This window comes from Orbicella faveolata, unplaced genomic scaffold (assembly GCF_042242905.1).
Source record: "Orbicella faveolata isolate gen_17 unplaced genomic scaffold, um_ofav_v1 contig_24, whole genome shotgun sequence".
Lineage (NCBI taxonomy): Eukaryota > Metazoa > Cnidaria > Anthozoa > Scleractinia > Merulinidae > Orbicella > Orbicella faveolata.
The window spans coordinates 34,321,248-34,338,069 of NW_028301552.1; the positions used below are offsets into that span (position 1 = coordinate 34,321,248).

The following is a 16,822-nucleotide window of genomic DNA, read 5'->3' on the forward strand; positions in this document are numbered from 1 at the left end:
ACTATAATTTTTGGGGTGGAGGGGGTTCATACCAAAAGCTGTCCATGGGGAGAGTTTAGGTGATTATCTTCTGGAACAAATAATTAATTATACCATAATGACAAATTATTGACAAGAAATTCAACTCTTCTTTAATGTCAGCAATAATTATGTATTTTGGAAGAATAACAATTTCAGTCATAAATAATCCATTTAAGACAATTTTAACAAAAAAGCAGTTCTATGTATATACATTAAATTTTCAATAGTATGATAGAAAAAAAAGTACACCAAAATTGGTAGCTAAGGGTTGTAGCAGAAAAGAGCCACAAGAAATCAACTTGAATTCTTATCTTGCAACCCTATACCTTATGAAGCTTTAAATGACATTTCATTCGTGCTGAAAGTATATTAAGCAGGTTTTAAGTGTAATAATGATAGCTCATTTCTGAATTTCCCTTTGCCTCTGAATCAGTTCTCTGTTTCAAAACACGTCCTTTTCATAGGAAATGAGCTTCGTTTGCGTGAAAGTAAAGGTGCAGGTGAAACACATTTTCATATGAACAGTTTTGCAGGAAGGCTCATTTTGACATCAAGGAAAAAGGCAACTTGGAAATGGCCTATCATGATAAACTTCATTGCAATAATAATTTAGTGCCAAAAATAGATCAAGTGTCATTGAAATAAAGTCTAATATGTAATGCTTCAAATGTCTGTTTGATACATGCAATGATAAAAAAATTCACCAAAATTATGAGTGATCCTCAGAATTCACTGACTTGAAGGCCTTGCCAGAACCTTTTATGGCTTCTACTTGTCAAATTTTGCCTGACAGGTTGGTCATGATAAAAAAGAGAAAAAACTTGCCCCTTCCTAGTAGCCTGCAAAACCCCAACATGAATAAAGTTCATATTTTTGTTGCTTGAAAAGCTACAAGTGTATTTCAAAGATTAGTGGACACAGTGGATTGATTCTAAATAGCATGGCACCCTTAGTTTGAGTATGAGTATTGCTTCTCCCCTTGAATGGGATCCCAGACTACAGATCCCTCAACCCTCCTGCCCAGCATTTTGTAAATTCACAGTCTCTCTCTCTATTAATTTGAGTCCTTCTCTGATTTGATTTTGTAATGTTACAAAATCGTTTTCAAAGAATGATGGCACACCCCCATTAAAACTGTTACTGTAGTTATTTGCTGGGGTTTACACGAACTGCAGAGAAGTTGATTACTCCGGCCAGCAGAATCACAAAGCACTGAACTTTCTAAGTCATTTCTCATTTTATCTTTTAGTACAAAATTTTACTGCCATAAATATTACAACAATGGTGCAGTTCTTTTTCAAAAGACTCAAATGAAAGCCTGCTGACTGGAGAGGCTGTCCATGAATGGCTTGACAAGCTCTGTAGTGGCAAAGTTGAAAATGAGTCCAAATGTAATTGATATAGGCAAAGCAGGTAAAGCCTTCTTGTAGATAGCTAAAAGGAGGAGGGTTAAGCACAGGCCCTGCAAACAACAAACAGCCATGAGTGAAGGACTATATTTAACACAGCTTGAATACACAAACATAGTCATGTGAAAAATCTGTCTCTCTTTGAATGCCCATCTCTTCCTTTCCTCAGAAGACTGGTTTTCACTAGTAATGGAGTCTGAGTCCTCATCAGAAGTGCTGAGTGATACAATCAAACCAGCAGAGTCAATAGAAGAATTCCAGGTCCTCTTATGACTCAACTGCCTATGATATGAAAACTAGATTATCGGAATCACAAGCAGAAATTCCTAGCATTGTGATTGGTTGCTTCTGCTTCACACTCTGACAATGTAGTTTTCACTGGATTATAAGAGAACGAGTCATAAGTGCAATCGGAACAAAATGAAAACGTTCCGGTTTATCTGACTCTGAAGCTTATGACTCTGCTTACAACTCTGATTCTTTATTTTCACTAGATTGTTAGTGCTCTTCCAATTCTGACTCTAGTAAAAACAAGCCTTAAAGATGCATTTATGTCAAGGGTACAAAATGTACTAAGCTCAAAACACCTCACACCTATGTTACATTCTTACAGTTCAGCAACAAAATTCTGTAGGTGAAAATAGATTGCATCACCTCCAATATTATTATATGGCTACTTACAATGAGAATGGCCACAAAGCAAGCAATTGTAGTGTTCCAATCCTTGTATGAGGAAGCTTTCCCAACAAGAACACTGTAGAAAATGAAATCTCCAAGGCCTAGTTTGACACCCTCTGATGGCATTGAAAAACAAAATCATTAATTGACACTGGAAAATAGCCAAAAGAAAATATGCACGCTGATTGGTTTAAAATTGTGTTTCTATAACTCGATAGAAACACAGTACATGTTTTCTATTTCTTAAACAGAGAATATATTAAACAGAGTTGACTGCATTGCATTCACAGTTAATACAATTACGAATGAAAAATGAAGTATCAATGGCATCAAGGCAATAAGAACCTGACCTTTTTTCATAACCTGTCAGTACGTGTACTAAAATCTTATTCTTGTTAGTCTATATTTGCATATTATCCCTACTATCCCTTAAGATTTTGTCAGCTTCCCTTCAAACAATTTGCTGGCACTATAAGAGTAAAGTGTTTTGCTCAAAAAGACAACAGAATGACATTGACCAGGGCTTGAAACCTGGACTGGGTTGTTCAAAGCTGAATAAGCTTACCCAGGATTAGCGAGAATTTTGATTTGAGTTTTGTAACGTTGCAGTGAGGTTTCCTGTTTATGTTGTTTGGTCGTCTGTTTTGAGTTTGAATAATCTCAAACTAAACAAAACATGAGGCTTATTTAAGCAGTGAAAAACATTTTTATTCAAGAAAAATTTATACTTAGGTTAGCTTTTAACCCTGGGTTAGCTTTAACCTGCTTCCAAACAACCAGCCCCAACTTCTTGATTTGGAATCCAACATGAACTACCCATTGGGCCACTACTGCAACATCAACATAATCATCTCTACAGTAGGTTCTAAGAGATCTAGCTACATTCTACAGTGGAGCAGCTCAATTTTCTAGACTCACTCTCTTCTTCGTCACCATCTGGGGACTCATTTGGTGGATTTTGTTCCTCGTCATGAGCACCCAGTGCTCTTATAGCATTTTCTGCTGCCTCATTTGTTGGTCCCTCTCCATCGACAGATTCTAGCAACTCCTCCTCATCTTCTGAACTAACACGAGTGGATGATAATGGTCGTGCTCTTGGCTCACCTGAAGTATCTCTATCAGCCATGCCAATTGACCACATCATTGTGGCTAAAAAAACCATCAGAAATATTACATAGTTAAACCCCAGGCGCTGATCTAACAGACGTAGCAATGCTGGGTCAAGAAGTGGGAGGAAATTGCTTTTAAATAAGAATTGCAGCATGTCTAGACCCCAAGTAGGGTAGCTGTTGAATCAACTGAACAAGTTGTAAGGACCTAAAACCTAAGGGAAGCATGGAAGTGCAGTTTTCGTATTCTGGGAATCAAATTCTTGAAGTTTACACACAGTGGTAATGATTTTCTCTTCAACTGTTTCATGCTCATGATGATAATCATTAACAACAGTAACAACCTGATGTTCCTGCAAAAAGAAAAATCTTGCAAACTTGTACAAATCTGTAGGTCATACAGAACATACTGCTGCAGAATTAAGGAATTTTCTTAATGCAAAGAAAGTGTCTACATAATCCAAAGACATTTAACTTACAGGAGTAAATTAAAGATGGAAACAGAGGTTCATCTCTCTCTTGAGCAGTTTGTACGAGAATCTTCAAGGGCCCTTTAGGGCACAGAACAGCACACAAATCTGAAAAAAAAAAATCAAACAGCTTAACTTGTTTCTCAAGCAATAAAAACCAGTTGCTGATCACACTGCAAGTAATGGAGTGGTTGGATGACTTACCATAGAGAGAAATGGCTGCTAATATTGCCCATGTGGTCCAATCTGGTAAAAATTTGATGAACACTAAGGCCTGTAACATGAAATAATGGTTCATTTCATTAAAAATAAGTTAACAGTATTTTCAAATCATCCCTGTTAAACAGAGATGTAGCAAAGGAAACACTAAGCCGGCTCATTGACAAGCCCAGCTTGTAGACTCTTGTAGGTTTTCCAGATACCAAAAAAAATAGCTACGAATAGTATTTCATTGTCCTTAAGTGCCTACTTTCTTCAAATGTTTTGCATGAATTTCCTCTGCACAAGTAAATTTGCTCACTCAGTAACATGATCCTAAATTTCCCAGTTAATGTTACTGATTTCAATGACCCACCTAAAGGAATCACTGACACCTTTTCAGTCCTGTAAGATGCCTGAACAAAATTACAGGACTTTCATTCCTGAGAGCAAATTAGAGTTCGTTACAACTCATTAAGTGACTCTTGAGATTTCAAATTACTTAAGACCTAAAACTTGGATCTCATCACTTTGATCTCAAAAACATTTTATACAGTGTAAATCCAGGTGTTTCATTAAGGGCCAGGCAACAGGCAAATTGACAGGCTGTGAGGATGATTGTGCCTGACTGGTTTGACCATCTAGAGGAAAGTTTTTCTTATAACGAATTTTGGTTCAAAAAGTTTTGCCTGCCTGTGACAACCAGCTGCCCTTCTGCTGAAAATGTTAATGAAACCCCTCGTAAATTACCCTCAAAACATGAATGTTGTTGAAAGACATACATGTAGTAACCAGATGACAACTTAATGTAATTATAATAAATAATCAACTTACCATCAAAGCACTAACTAAAATAAGATAAGCTTGCTGCAGTCTGAGTGGTCCTTTCCAATGGATGCAAATCATGCCAACAACTCCAAAATTCCAGATTATCAGTGACAATGTGAAATAATCCATTGGCACATTGTATACCCTCAGCACCTCTCTACAAGAAAGAGGTAAATGGAAATGTTACATTAACCACTGTTTTATGGGCGGCATTTTCCTGCAGCATATTATGAAACAATAGGGAGTTTAAGCAAATCACTACGGCTCGCGCTGATACGGCTGCCAGAAGTAAATTTACCCCAAAATGAGACAGTGCGCATGTATGTCGGTTGCATCCAGCCGTAGCATGAAATCTGACTACGTGAGTTGGGATGTTTTGCCGTAGTGGCTGCTACGTTGGGTTTATTTCGCATCTCTGGCCCTTTTCAACAGACATCTCGGCATTTTAAGAATTCCATTGGATACCGCATCCTTTAAAGTCAATTTAAGTCAAAGATTGTGTTAAGGTTACCTGTCATAAGGTTGTAAATCCATATCCTGAATTTACGATATGTTTTGGCAAAGGTGTTGGAATGGCAAAGTGAGTCAAGTGAAATATTCGTGTTGAGCACGAGGTTGTTTTTCTTCGGTTTAGTTTGCTTTGAGGGTTTAGTGAAGATGTTTTATATCTGGATAAATATACGATGCTATTTTGCTTCTTTGAGTATTAATATATTTGTGTTCTTCACTCGATATTCTTTGAGATATTTGTCTCAGAAATTATATATTTCATCCATCAAATTGTTATGGAACAAAGTGTCTGGCATTCGCTTTCACTCAGAAATAATCTGTTTGCCCTAGGAAGGCAAATAACGGCCATCGTCCTTTGAGTGAAGCCATTTGGCTGTGAGAAACTTAATAAAAGAGATTTTAAACTCCTTAGCCGATGTTTGTTTCATCTTTGTATTGCGCTTTATGCACTACACTTAAAAATTTGGCAGACCACTGTTAAGTCCTACAAATTGTACTTTACTATTTCAAGAGGCCCCACATTAGGCAATTTCTGCATTTCTGCTTACAACTTGAAAAATTACCAGTCAAGAAAACATTTAACGAAACCACCAAACACTTACTGGAAATAAATGTAGCCAAAGAAGAATAGTAACATAAGTGAAGATAGAACCAGCCATCCAGATATTACCTGCCAAAATAATAATAACCGACACACATTTACATGTAGCCCATATTAAATATTTGGACATTTAGGCACTTTGAGCACAACTATAATATCAATTTTATAAAGACTAGGATAGTTCACGGCTACTACAACAACAGAATCAATGTTAGTAGTTTCTACACTATCTCGACTCCCTGAATGACAGTTGGCAACTGTCCTCAACCAACACTCAGTGAAACATTTGCCAAAGCAAAATATAATAAAAATAAACACCTTATAACACATCGTCAATGGTACAGCAGAACAGACTATAACAGGGGCAAGGGTTAGACCGCACGAAAATGAAAAATCTGTTGCATTATTCACAAAATAATATACAAAACCTCAAAACACTTCCATTTACACACACAAGTGTCTTGCTACCTCTGTTTGAAATGTTGCCAAAACATTTTAGATTTGAAACATGGAAATCAGTGCATTTTGTCACTCCTTGACCTTGAGTATTCACTACTACACTGTATCATTATTATCCACAAATCAAAAATATGTCTCAAGTGTCCCAAGGAAGAAGCCTGAGTTTTAGCATAACAATGGGCATGTACAGAGTCTCAAGCACAAGAAATACTCACACAATAGCATCTAAACTTGTACAACAGCACTAGGATTATTGTCAGCACCAAGACAACACCAATCACTATAAAGGCATTTGCTATTGCCTCTCCAGCCTTCCTTGCCTGGCTAATGTCTCCATCTTCATGAAATGGTGTGTAAACACTAAACAAGAACAAGAGACATGAAAATTTTTCTCTTATAAATGTAACCATGTATACAAATCTGTGTGGCTGGGACCTTGACGCACAACAGAAATTTACAAGTATCACTATCACCAGAATGTTAAAGGTACAGGTAAAGGAAGTTATTATCCTTTCCTTGTCAAAATTAAGACAACTAAATATGGTCTTACACCATGGAGATTTTTTGCTACAAAGAAATGGAATGAGCTAACAAATGATATTAGAACTAAAGTAGTCACCAATGAGGTGAACAACAAAATTTGATCACTTAAGTTTGACTGATATCGGAACTTATTATAATTTGATTCTCTAGATTTTTAGTTCTCCACGTTTATAGTTTTATACGTTTTATTATTGTATTTTATTATCGTTTTTATTATTGTACATTTTTATTTTTAATTTTTAGAATATACTAGGGCCGTGGATTACCTGTAAACTAACTGATTAGCTAAGCATAAACCCCATGATAAATAAAGTATTGTGCAATTATATTGTTATCGTTATAAGATGAACATTCAAACAAAGGAAATACAGTGAAAATCAGGACATATCAATACGGAACATGTACATGTACAAAAAAATACTATTAATAGGAAGTGAGTAAGACTCTGGAGACAGAAACTGAAAGGGTACAACTTACAGATATGTTCCTTCCCTGCGAGTGTAGTATGTGACTGATGCTATGGTTGCCACCACAACCAACATACAAGTCGACACTGGGACAATCAACATCATAACGCTCTTGGCTCCATATTTGAGCATTTCCTCTTCATCCATTTCACTCTCATGAGGCGACACATCTCGCACCCTTGGTTCTCTTCCTTGGTTTCTTGTGCGCCCTCTAGCTCCTGTTACATCATCTCCTTGATCAAATTCGTCAGGTCTATCTTCCTGTAAAAGTAAACAAATTGCTGGATCCCCATTTGTAAAAAATTGCAAAAGCTGTGATCCTCCTGAATGTTTGGGAGCACTCACAAAAGCTGTGGAAAAACTTGCTTCTGGCTCATTTTGGGACAGCAAAACTCCTTCTCCCAAACTTCCACTAGTGTTTCTATAGACACATTGAAAGTGTTTTCTATTTCTTGAATTAAGAAAGGCTATGCAGTATGCATAGAAAGCCTGCAGCTAGAGGATTTTCCAGTAGTCACTCATTGTCCTTTCTAGTTGTCACTGTCCATCACTCACCCAACAGGCAAGAGAAATTTCTTGAGGTAATCGTTGTCGAAATGCAAATAAGAGAAGTACTGCAAGAAACAAACTTTTTGGTGATGACTGATTTCGGACTAGTACTACTGCATCTGGCCATAGGACTTGCCCAAAGGGTAAGCTCGAAAATTTATTTTCCTTGCATCCTACCATGGTCTGTATCTACAAACTCCACACACTGTCATTATTTTTTCAAAATGATCCTAAAAGGATGGTGGAAAATCTCTGCTGGCAACTATCTGCCCATAGGCCCTTGACAAAAATGCTCTATTGTTTATATAGAAACCTTAAGTTCACCATCTAATTGTTAATTATTTGTCCCCCTAGCTTAGCTATTTTATCCCCCATTTCTCTGCCACAAAAAAATCCCGAGTTAAAGAATAGCCACCTTTTACTGATACTAGTTAACCAAACTGATGTATACGTATATAGGTGAGGTAATAAAGGTAAGTTGAGTTTACAGTGGAACGTCTCCACAATGGCCACCTTGGGGACTGAGTCCTGAAAGTAGCCATTATGGGGAGGTAGGGGTGTAATAAGACACCTGTTTTTATTTTTCAGGGTGCAACATTTTTTTGTCAAAATGTGCTTATTTTGGCATATAGAAATCAAAATGTATCAATGCAACAGAAACTAAATAAAAACAGAGACCCAACGACCCACAGTATGGATCAAGTTTAGTGACCTTTTACAATAAAAAGGTTTTGTCTACACTGTTTGGCAGTCATTGATTAATGGCCCTTTTTGAGAGGTTATTTTGGCCACTTGGGATGAGTTTTAGTGGCAGTTGCCATGGTGGAGAGGTGGCTGTTGTAGAGAGATTAAAATAAGAGTCAATGTAAGGACTGTCCGCCAGGACTGAAAAAAGTGGCCGCTGTAAAGAGGTCACCGTTGTATGGAGGTGGCTGTTAGTGGAGGTTCGACTGTATTTATTTTTCGTTAGGGGGGGGGGGGGAGGGGGGAGAGGGGGAGCAGAGGCAGAGGAGGAGTTCAGTCCATGCATTCTCTTCGTCTCTATTCTTTATCTGTACCAAAACTACTCCCATGTATGCCATTTGTAAAGCTAATGCTGGCTGGTAGATTCACAGACATTTAACAGGACATCGAACATTTGTCAACAGCATGTCAAAAAATAAACCTTACTTTCCAGAAAACACACTTAATCTGATAGATTGCTAGCTTGTATTTAGGCATAATTCTGACACGAAGTAACCTTTCAATATTAAAACGACAACGGAATCTTCCATTGGGCTGAATAAAGCTAAGGTTACCACACACCTCAGTGTAGGCTTTATAACCTATGTAGTTCCTTACTGTTGATGCGGTTTACGCGGATCTGTGCCCAAAACTATGAAACATAGTGAAACAACTAATTGCAAAAGAGAGCTACTTCCATCTTCTCTTACCGCATCAGTATTTTCGTCTCCTCGTTGACTCCGAGGCCGGCGGTCACGAGAACTTGTGTCATTGTCCTCGTAAGCTACTTCGCCCGACATCAGTCTAGTTGTTTCGCCGACGTCTTCTTCGTTCATGTATCTGTTACAACAAGCATTGGCACTCCTTCTTGGTACGGAAACGTATCACCAAAGCGGTGAAGTTCCTTTCTCTGCACGAGGTTCCGAAAATCACTGAAAAACCATCATCGCGGAAAAACAGTGACGTCATATCACCCCTCCTCGATATCAGACTGCGATCGAGCGGAAATTGGGTACCAGCGCACATGTCTTCGTGGTGGGCCATGGGCCGGGGGTGGGTGAATAAACTAAGGAGAGAAGGAGAATGAACGCGAGCTAAAACGCCTAAAAGAACAATATCCCAGAAAAATAAGATACGTTTTAAGTATCAATACAAATAACATGTCCTTATATAATTATATTTGCCTTTTTTTGTTCCACTGGGCCTTAAAAATTTTTGGCCTTGATCCGCAATACGTTTTTCTTTTTCTTTCCCTCTCCAATCTCCACCTCTCTCTCTCTCTTTTCTCCGAAATTCGGATTATTTGTGAACAGAAGGCGATTATAAACGCCACAACCTGAGTGAGAAAAAGACGAAAGATAATGAAAAGATTGGAGGAAGGACAAAAACAACAACCTGAATCAAAATAAACAATACCGTAGGAATTTCCTGTGGTCTATGGAGAGAAATTTAACCCGGCCCCTAGGCAGAGAAATTTATATCCCTAGTCTTAGAACTCACATTTGCACCCAAACTTTTGGAAATGGTGGGGGAGTTGGGAGAGGAAACATAAAAAAACTGACAGAGATGGAATCCATCAAACAACCCTGCTTACAACTAAAAAAACTTAACACGGAATAGACAAAGGTCGAAACTGAAAGCCAAGATTTGCAAAAGGGAACAGCTGTTCCAACTTGGTTGGGTCTCGTCAACACAGTGTAGTTGAAATAGTTGTAGAATTTCGTATCGTTGAAACATAATTTGGTCCATTGAACCAGATTCGAACCAGTGACCTAAGGATCTAGCAGGAAAAAAAACACAGAGGGCAACTAGCAAGAGAGCCAATTGTGTACTAAACGCACGTGTTTATGACACAAGAAAGACATTATAGAGACACTTCAGGCTAGGTAAGCTGAATTTTTAATAGGGTTAAGGACAATCGCTTCAAATTCCTTCAATTAGTTAAGGTGATTATCAAAACTAAAAGGTACTGCAAAAGCTCCAGCTGGGGACCTTACAATAATAATAATAATAATAATAATAATTAGATACGGAAACATGTTTTACAGGTTTAACAGACATCCGTGTGAAGATCAAATTGAAAGTTTAAATAAATACAAAAAAAAAAAAAAAATAATAATAATAATAATAATAATAATACCCTAACAGGTATCAAAACTGCTTTTTAACCCCAAAAAGGTTTGACAAGCACCCCCGTCCTTCTTTGAATGGGAGTGTCCCCCCACCCACCCCCCAGGTTACAGGTCTAGATTAAAAAATCTAACAAGCCTGATTGCCTTAATTTACAACCATAGGAAAGTAGGGTGAAAAGCAGCCTGCAAACATTCTGAGAACTTTTATTATTTACAACTCAAACAGCTTTCAGCCACTTAAAACAGTGCAATTATTAGATCGTTAATACATATCTTCCCTACTTTAAGGCTAAAAATCACATCTACTGCATTTCCTTTTTTTGGCCAATCAGAGACAAGTAATTTTCTAAAATGTAATATTACAAACTACAATAAAAAGACAATGAAGGCCTTCTTCGCAACAGCTTACTAACCATGCATTCTGCCACGGGGCAAAAATTGTAAAGAAAAAAACAATTCTCAAGAAAAAAAACTTGAGTGTCAAGTAATAGAGTGGTATATAATTATACAACAATTTTTCTGTATGACCATTGAGGTGGCTATTGTGAGTAAGGCTTTATTATGAACTTTTTTGTTGACATCAATTAATATTACACTTTTGACTGAGTGAAGAAAGTTGTGCAAATAAACATCTGTATCAATACATTTTCTTGAACAAAAGAAAATAGCAAACTAACAATTTGAAAGTGTGTTGTCATTTTGTTATTTTTTATTTTCACTAACTTATTTATAAGAGATGTCAATTGAATTATTACTGTTCTCTTGCAGGAGTGGTTGAATCAGGATTTTGACTTGAAATGTAACAACTACTGAATGATTAAATTTTGGTAAAAAGAACAAATTTATGACCCCTTTGAACTGGTTGAATTTCCAGACCCCCCATCCCATTCCCCATGCAATGGACAAACCAAATAAATTGCTCAAATTTTATGACTTTACCAAGAAGATAATTTCAACAAACTCTTTCTGATACTCAAGTTCAACAGCTGGCCTACTCGCCTAGTTATAGTAAGATTTAATTGACCTTTCAACATTTACCACACTGATACTTATCAAACATATTGCCAACAAACTATTACGTTATGGGTGTTAAACTTCAATCTAAACCCTTTTTCAAGATTTACTTGGCTAGAAGACATGTTAAACCTTTGAGTCTACCAACCCTAAACAATCACTTAAAACTCCATATTTTTCAACTTTGAGCTGTTGGTTTAATGAACACGACAACCAGCTTTGTGGTTTCGTGAAACAATATCACTATTTATTTAACATTAAAACAACCCCTTTAATTAAACACTTGCATTTTAATCACCCACATTTGATTTTTGAGGCCCATCCACAGTGGATTTCAGTGGTTGAGGCGTGTTGTCGACTGGATTATGTGCGTATAAGATAACTGCATATGACACAATTGCTATTGCAATAAAAGTAAAAACATCAACTGGAATTCCAAAGATGAACCAGCACAACACAGCCGTGAACATGATTTCTAATGCACTGGCAAAAGTCTTCAGAATAGAGTTAAGACGCTGTAAGAACAAAGCAGTAGTTATGCCAATGGCAGCATTATTGAATATGATAGCCAAAACTTTGCCATGAAAAAGTGATGATAAGCTGTCTCTGGTGAAGGCATCTGAGAGAGTGCCATTGGTCCAGAGAACAGCAAAATTACAGACCACAGAATCTAAATACATAAAAAAGTTCTGAACCATAAAAGGAACATCGCCACTCTTGCCCTTTAGGAGATACTCATTATAGACCCCTGCAAAACAGGAACAAAACACTTGCACAAGGATTAAAAGCAGGTGCAAGTCAAAGCGCAGTGAAAAGGAGCTGCCTGTAGCAGTGAGATTCTCGTATTTGATCTGCTTTACAATGCAACCTGATGTCAATAGTAACAAAGAGAACCACTGCAACCCACTCAACTTCTTGCTGAACAATATCTGCAAAAAATAAATACAACTAAATAAACATTAAGATAGAAACTACAGTTACTCGAGTAAATAAATAAATAAATAAATTATAAATGAATTAATTAACATGACTGGCAACATCATATTGAATTTTTTTAATAGTCCCCGGAAAATAATTAAATCACTTTGAACTGAAAAGACCAACACATTTTCAAACCTGAACATTACTAAAACAAATAAAAATATCCAACTAAAGGTACTAGATCTTGATGTACCAAAACAATAATTCTATAATATTATGATTTATTTTCACTAGATACATACACAGAAAATTGATAATCTGTAAAGGCAGGGCTGAAAATATTACTCTTTGTTGAAAATACATATATTAAATGTCTGCCACTATTCAGGCGAGACAAACAAAAATGCTTTATGAATAATATTTTATATTTTTGGACAAATTGTTCACAGATAACATGTAGGTCCAATCACAAACCGAGTCAAAATTTTGCAAAAATGGGAAAATTTAGACCAACTATTAGCTTGACTAGAACAACACTAGCTTGAAAACAGTACAAGATTGGACTGACCAAGACTGATAAGCGATGTCATTTCTCTTTATTTCAGATTTTGTTTAGCATTTATTTGTAACAAATGTGGCAAAATTTTAACGCCTTGAATTACTAAAAGGTCTGCTCGCAGTTGAGAAAAATTTGAGAGTAATTTGCTCAAGCCTGAACAATTTTTACCAGGATAGGCTTTTGTAATGTTACAATAAATCTGATGATGGTTAATGCTTTGCATATTTAATATTGTTTCATTTATTTCCAAAACACCTGTTAAAACACAAGGTTAGGCCAGTTGTTCAAAAGCTGAGTAAATGTTAAATAATCTAAGTTCACTTTCTCACAAAGTTTTTTCTTCTGTATCATTTTGAAACATTCTACACTCTTATAATGTTAGGCTACAATTTAGTATGAATTTTAGAGAAAAAAAGAAGAGAAAGAATGATAACTTTTAGAAAGTTATCATGGGTTTCAAAGGTTTTATTAGTAACTTCAAATACACCATTTACAACATTTGTAAATTACATAGTAATAAAATAAATAGTACATGGCTTATACATGTACAAACCTTTTCTGTTTAGCTTCAGGGTGCAAGATTAACATTTAAACATACTGTCTAGCCAACTGTCTCGAGAGATCTCACATTTTATCTAGTCAGATTTTCCTCTAGTCAGGGTTACGAACATAATTTTATTTCTGCACCCTTTCTTCAATTTACAAGGTCTGGAATTGACCCTGCTAGAGGTTAAACATTGTAAAAAGACTAAGACATTAAGCTTTTGTAGTTCACATTTTATGACGTTTTACAGTGAGCAATCACAAATGACAACTACATGACAAGTCTGAATTTTTTTCAAATACTGTACCAAAAGCCAAATTGGAATTTTTACTCAACTCTGTGACCAGTTTGCTACTGTTAGTCTTGAGCCCTGAGTTTATGCATGTAAATTGGCAAAATGCTAACTATGACATGAGACAACAACATTTACTGAAGCAGTAATCTCTCCTGGTTACCACCTAATAATGGCTGTTAAAATTGAACCTTCGAAGGAAATAAATAGCACATTTACTTTTTTAAAGCAAATGTATCAATCATTTAGATACTGTAATACACTAGCCAGTAATGTTTTTAGCCCTTACTATAATTATCTAAAGGACTGGCGTAACAACCACCTGATATTATAGGAATGCTTGAGTGCAAAATACTAACTAACAACTTAAATTCCCATGACTACACTGTGACTTAAAATGCAAAAGTCAAGAAAAGAGACATTCGTTTAGGACTACTTGCTTTGTAAATAAACATTACATTTCACATTAAGTAAAATAAAAATAACATTTACCACACCTTTAAAAACTGAAAGCAGCTCAGAAATGGTGATTAAAATAAATCTCTACATTTTTTACTGATATCAAGTTTTACCTTCATTTGGCACCAAGATTTGAAAAAAAAAAAATTAAACTCCAGTAATTATTATTAAGCATGTATCAGGTTGTACTTTTTTTTATCAAGAGAGGTACCTTTCAGGGGCAAATTGAGAAATTAACTTTTAGTTAAGTTATCAACTCTGACCTGAAAAATAACTCCTGTTACTACAACACGAAACTGAAGCAGTAGGTAGTATGTGGTTGGGTCATAGTTTGCCAGATTAACAAAAGCCAAGTTGTTATAAAGGCAGTACATGAATGCTGGGACAACGTAGAGAAGTAAAACTATAAAACAAAGAAAATATTCATACTGTGAAGGTTAGTAAATTTTAAAAAAAGCTAGCTTTATACTTAGAAAGATCAACTTTAGCATAACTGTTAGACCTACATAGACCAAGCTTCATGTGTTGGAATATTTTTCAAGGATTTGCATTTAGTGACAACCTAAATTGAGAGCATTGCATGAGTAATGAAATAACAAATCAATAAATACTAAAATTGTTGACTTCAGCAAAGTCATGGTCTCCTGGGGAAAGGTATATATGGTGCAAAATACTGTTTCCAGTAGTGCAATGCGCTTACGAAAAGCCAGTGGTTTCAGGTCAATGGATTTCAACTTTCACCTGACAATTCAGCAAATTTATGTTTTGATTTGACTTAGTTACGTCTATTGAAAGCAACTTCCGGACAATTAAACCTTGCTGTAAGGTAGTCTATGGGGCTAAAATTTAGTGTTTTACCATCTTGGTAACAGTAGCTGATGTAATTGACCAATTTCCAGAGCTTTTTGTTTTTAATTTGAATTTTACTCAGACATGAAAAAACTGACTGATACTACCAAATCAAATTTTAAACTCAAGACAGTACCTCACTCACACATACAGTTCTCACTTAAGTGTTAAAGAAATTCGTATTTGCTTCATTCTGCATTACCACTCTAAGAACCTGGCTCAAATAACTTGTGCCGCTTTGTCATCCAATCACAAGAGAAACAAAAACCAACTGTGACTACGCTGCACACACAGCAAAACTCAAATTTGGCCAACAATTGTAAAAATTACACCCCAGCTAAAGAATCATACATGTTAATCTAAGATTATGCTGACAACTAGATGGAGTGGGTATGGACAAATTATTCAAACCTTTGCTTGCCACAGAAAAATTACTGTGGTTGAAAATGTCTGATCCTATGGTAAGTTTAATCATTATTCCATTTTTCCCGTGATGAATTTGACAGGTTTGATCAAATTTAGCTGGGACTTAAAAGTAGATTACTTGACTCTTCATAGCTTGCATTTTGATTGTTTACAACAAGAATACTAACTAGGGGTACTTAGGGGTAAAGTATTAAACCGCGTTAATCAACGTTCATACACGCTTGCAAACCTGCAGAATGTTAAATTATTTACCTTTAGTGTTAGACCGAACTTCTTCCACAAATTCTCCCAAAGTTGAACTAAACATGAACACGGTATAAAACATTTAATGAATTATTTTCAACGTACATTTTAAAATTACAAGCAAAGACCAGAAGAGATGGCTCAAACTTTTGGCAAGATTTCCGCTCGAATCGCTTACTTATTGTACATAAGTTCTTTCATACAAATTGCGAGCCTTTTTCCCACCGAACAAAACTGCTTTTGTGTTTGTATAAAGGCTATATGCAAATAAGTAAATTAGGAGCGATGCGGAAATCTTAGCAAAGTTTCAACGTACGTCCTCATCTGCAGTCCCACAGCAACAAGAAGTTTGACAAATTCTGTCAAGAGCACCACTGTAACCGTGTTGTAGGAGTAATGGTTTTCTTTGTCTTTCGTCGCTGTAACAAGGATACCTGTCGGAAAAAATTAAGACCAGTATTGAGAACGCTGAGAATATCTAACCGTAAATCTACAAACAATTGTACTGTACAAATACTGAGTCAACCGAAGAAGTCTCGGATGACTAATACTTTCATGAAGGGCAACATGTCTTAACCTATGCTTACGAAATGTAGATTTTATTAAGGTGTTAACTTAGCGTTCGCACCCTGATTTATGAACAGTGCCATGTATCCTACGAAAATGAAAAAGTGGTTTTTCGTAGGGAAAAGGTTTTTTAGATCTGCGAGAGCGCCAACACCCCGTAAACCCGCCATAGTTTTCGCTTCCTGCATCGGGGCAGCCATTCAACCGTGTTATGTAGCCGACGTGCTGAGAAGAATGGCGCGACTATGCTC

The 16,822-nt window shown here is 36.3% G+C and overlaps 2 protein-coding genes across 2 annotated transcripts; both read right to left on the reverse strand.

Moving 5' to 3' along the window:
* Positions 1-105: 105 nt before the first annotated feature.
* On the reverse strand, positions 106-9,550 carry LOC110056761 (presenilin-1-like). The gene is made up of 10 exons (XM_020763289.2): positions 9,276-9,550; positions 7,304-7,554; positions 6,499-6,643; positions 5,826-5,893; positions 4,720-4,870; positions 3,892-3,961; positions 3,697-3,795; positions 3,027-3,257; positions 2,112-2,224; positions 106-1,483 (listed from the first exon to the last, which is right to left on the reverse strand). The coding sequence occupies exons 1-10, from the start codon at positions 9,399-9,401 to the stop codon at positions 1,328-1,330; spliced, it is 1,410 nt and encodes a 469-aa protein (XP_020618948.2). The 5' UTR covers positions 9,402-9,550; the 3' UTR covers positions 106-1,327.
* A 1,335-nt stretch (positions 9,551-10,885) lies between these two features.
* Positions 10,886-16,814, reverse strand: LOC110056759 (UDP-galactose transporter senju-like). The gene is made up of 5 exons (XM_020763287.2): positions 16,633-16,814; positions 16,321-16,438; positions 16,014-16,060; positions 14,750-14,889; positions 10,886-12,640 (listed from the first exon to the last, which is right to left on the reverse strand). The coding sequence occupies exons 1-5, from the start codon at positions 16,769-16,771 to the stop codon at positions 12,002-12,004; spliced, it is 1,083 nt and encodes a 360-aa protein (XP_020618946.1). The 5' UTR covers positions 16,772-16,814; the 3' UTR covers positions 10,886-12,001.
* Positions 16,815-16,822: the final 8 nt, after the last annotated feature.

Bases quoted from the DNA above. Each gene is read 5' to 3' on its own strand.
- LOC110056761 (XM_020763289.2), bottom strand. From the start codon at position 9,401: ATGAACGAAGAAGACGTCGGCGAAACAACTAGACTGATGTCGGGCGAA. The intron at 7,555-9,275 runs GTAAGAGAAGAT...TTACTTTTACAG, and splicing joins GAGACGAAAATACTGATGCG to GAAGATAGACCTGACGAATT. The intron at 3,796-3,891 runs GTAAGTCATCCA...TTTTTTTTTCAG, and splicing joins AGCAGCCATTTCTCTCTATG to ATTTGTGTGCTGTTCTGTGC.
- LOC110056759 (XM_020763287.2), bottom strand. From the start codon at position 16,771: ATGGCTGCCCCGATGCAGGAAGCGAAAACTATGGCGGGTTTACGGGGT. The intron at 16,061-16,320 runs GTACGTTGAAAC...GTTCATGTTTAG, and splicing joins GTGGGACTGCAGATGAGGAC to TTCAACTTTGGGAGAATTTG. The intron at 12,641-14,749 runs GTCAGAGTTGAT...TATTTTTTGCAG, and splicing joins TAACAGGAGTTATTTTTCAG to ATATTGTTCAGCAAGAAGTT.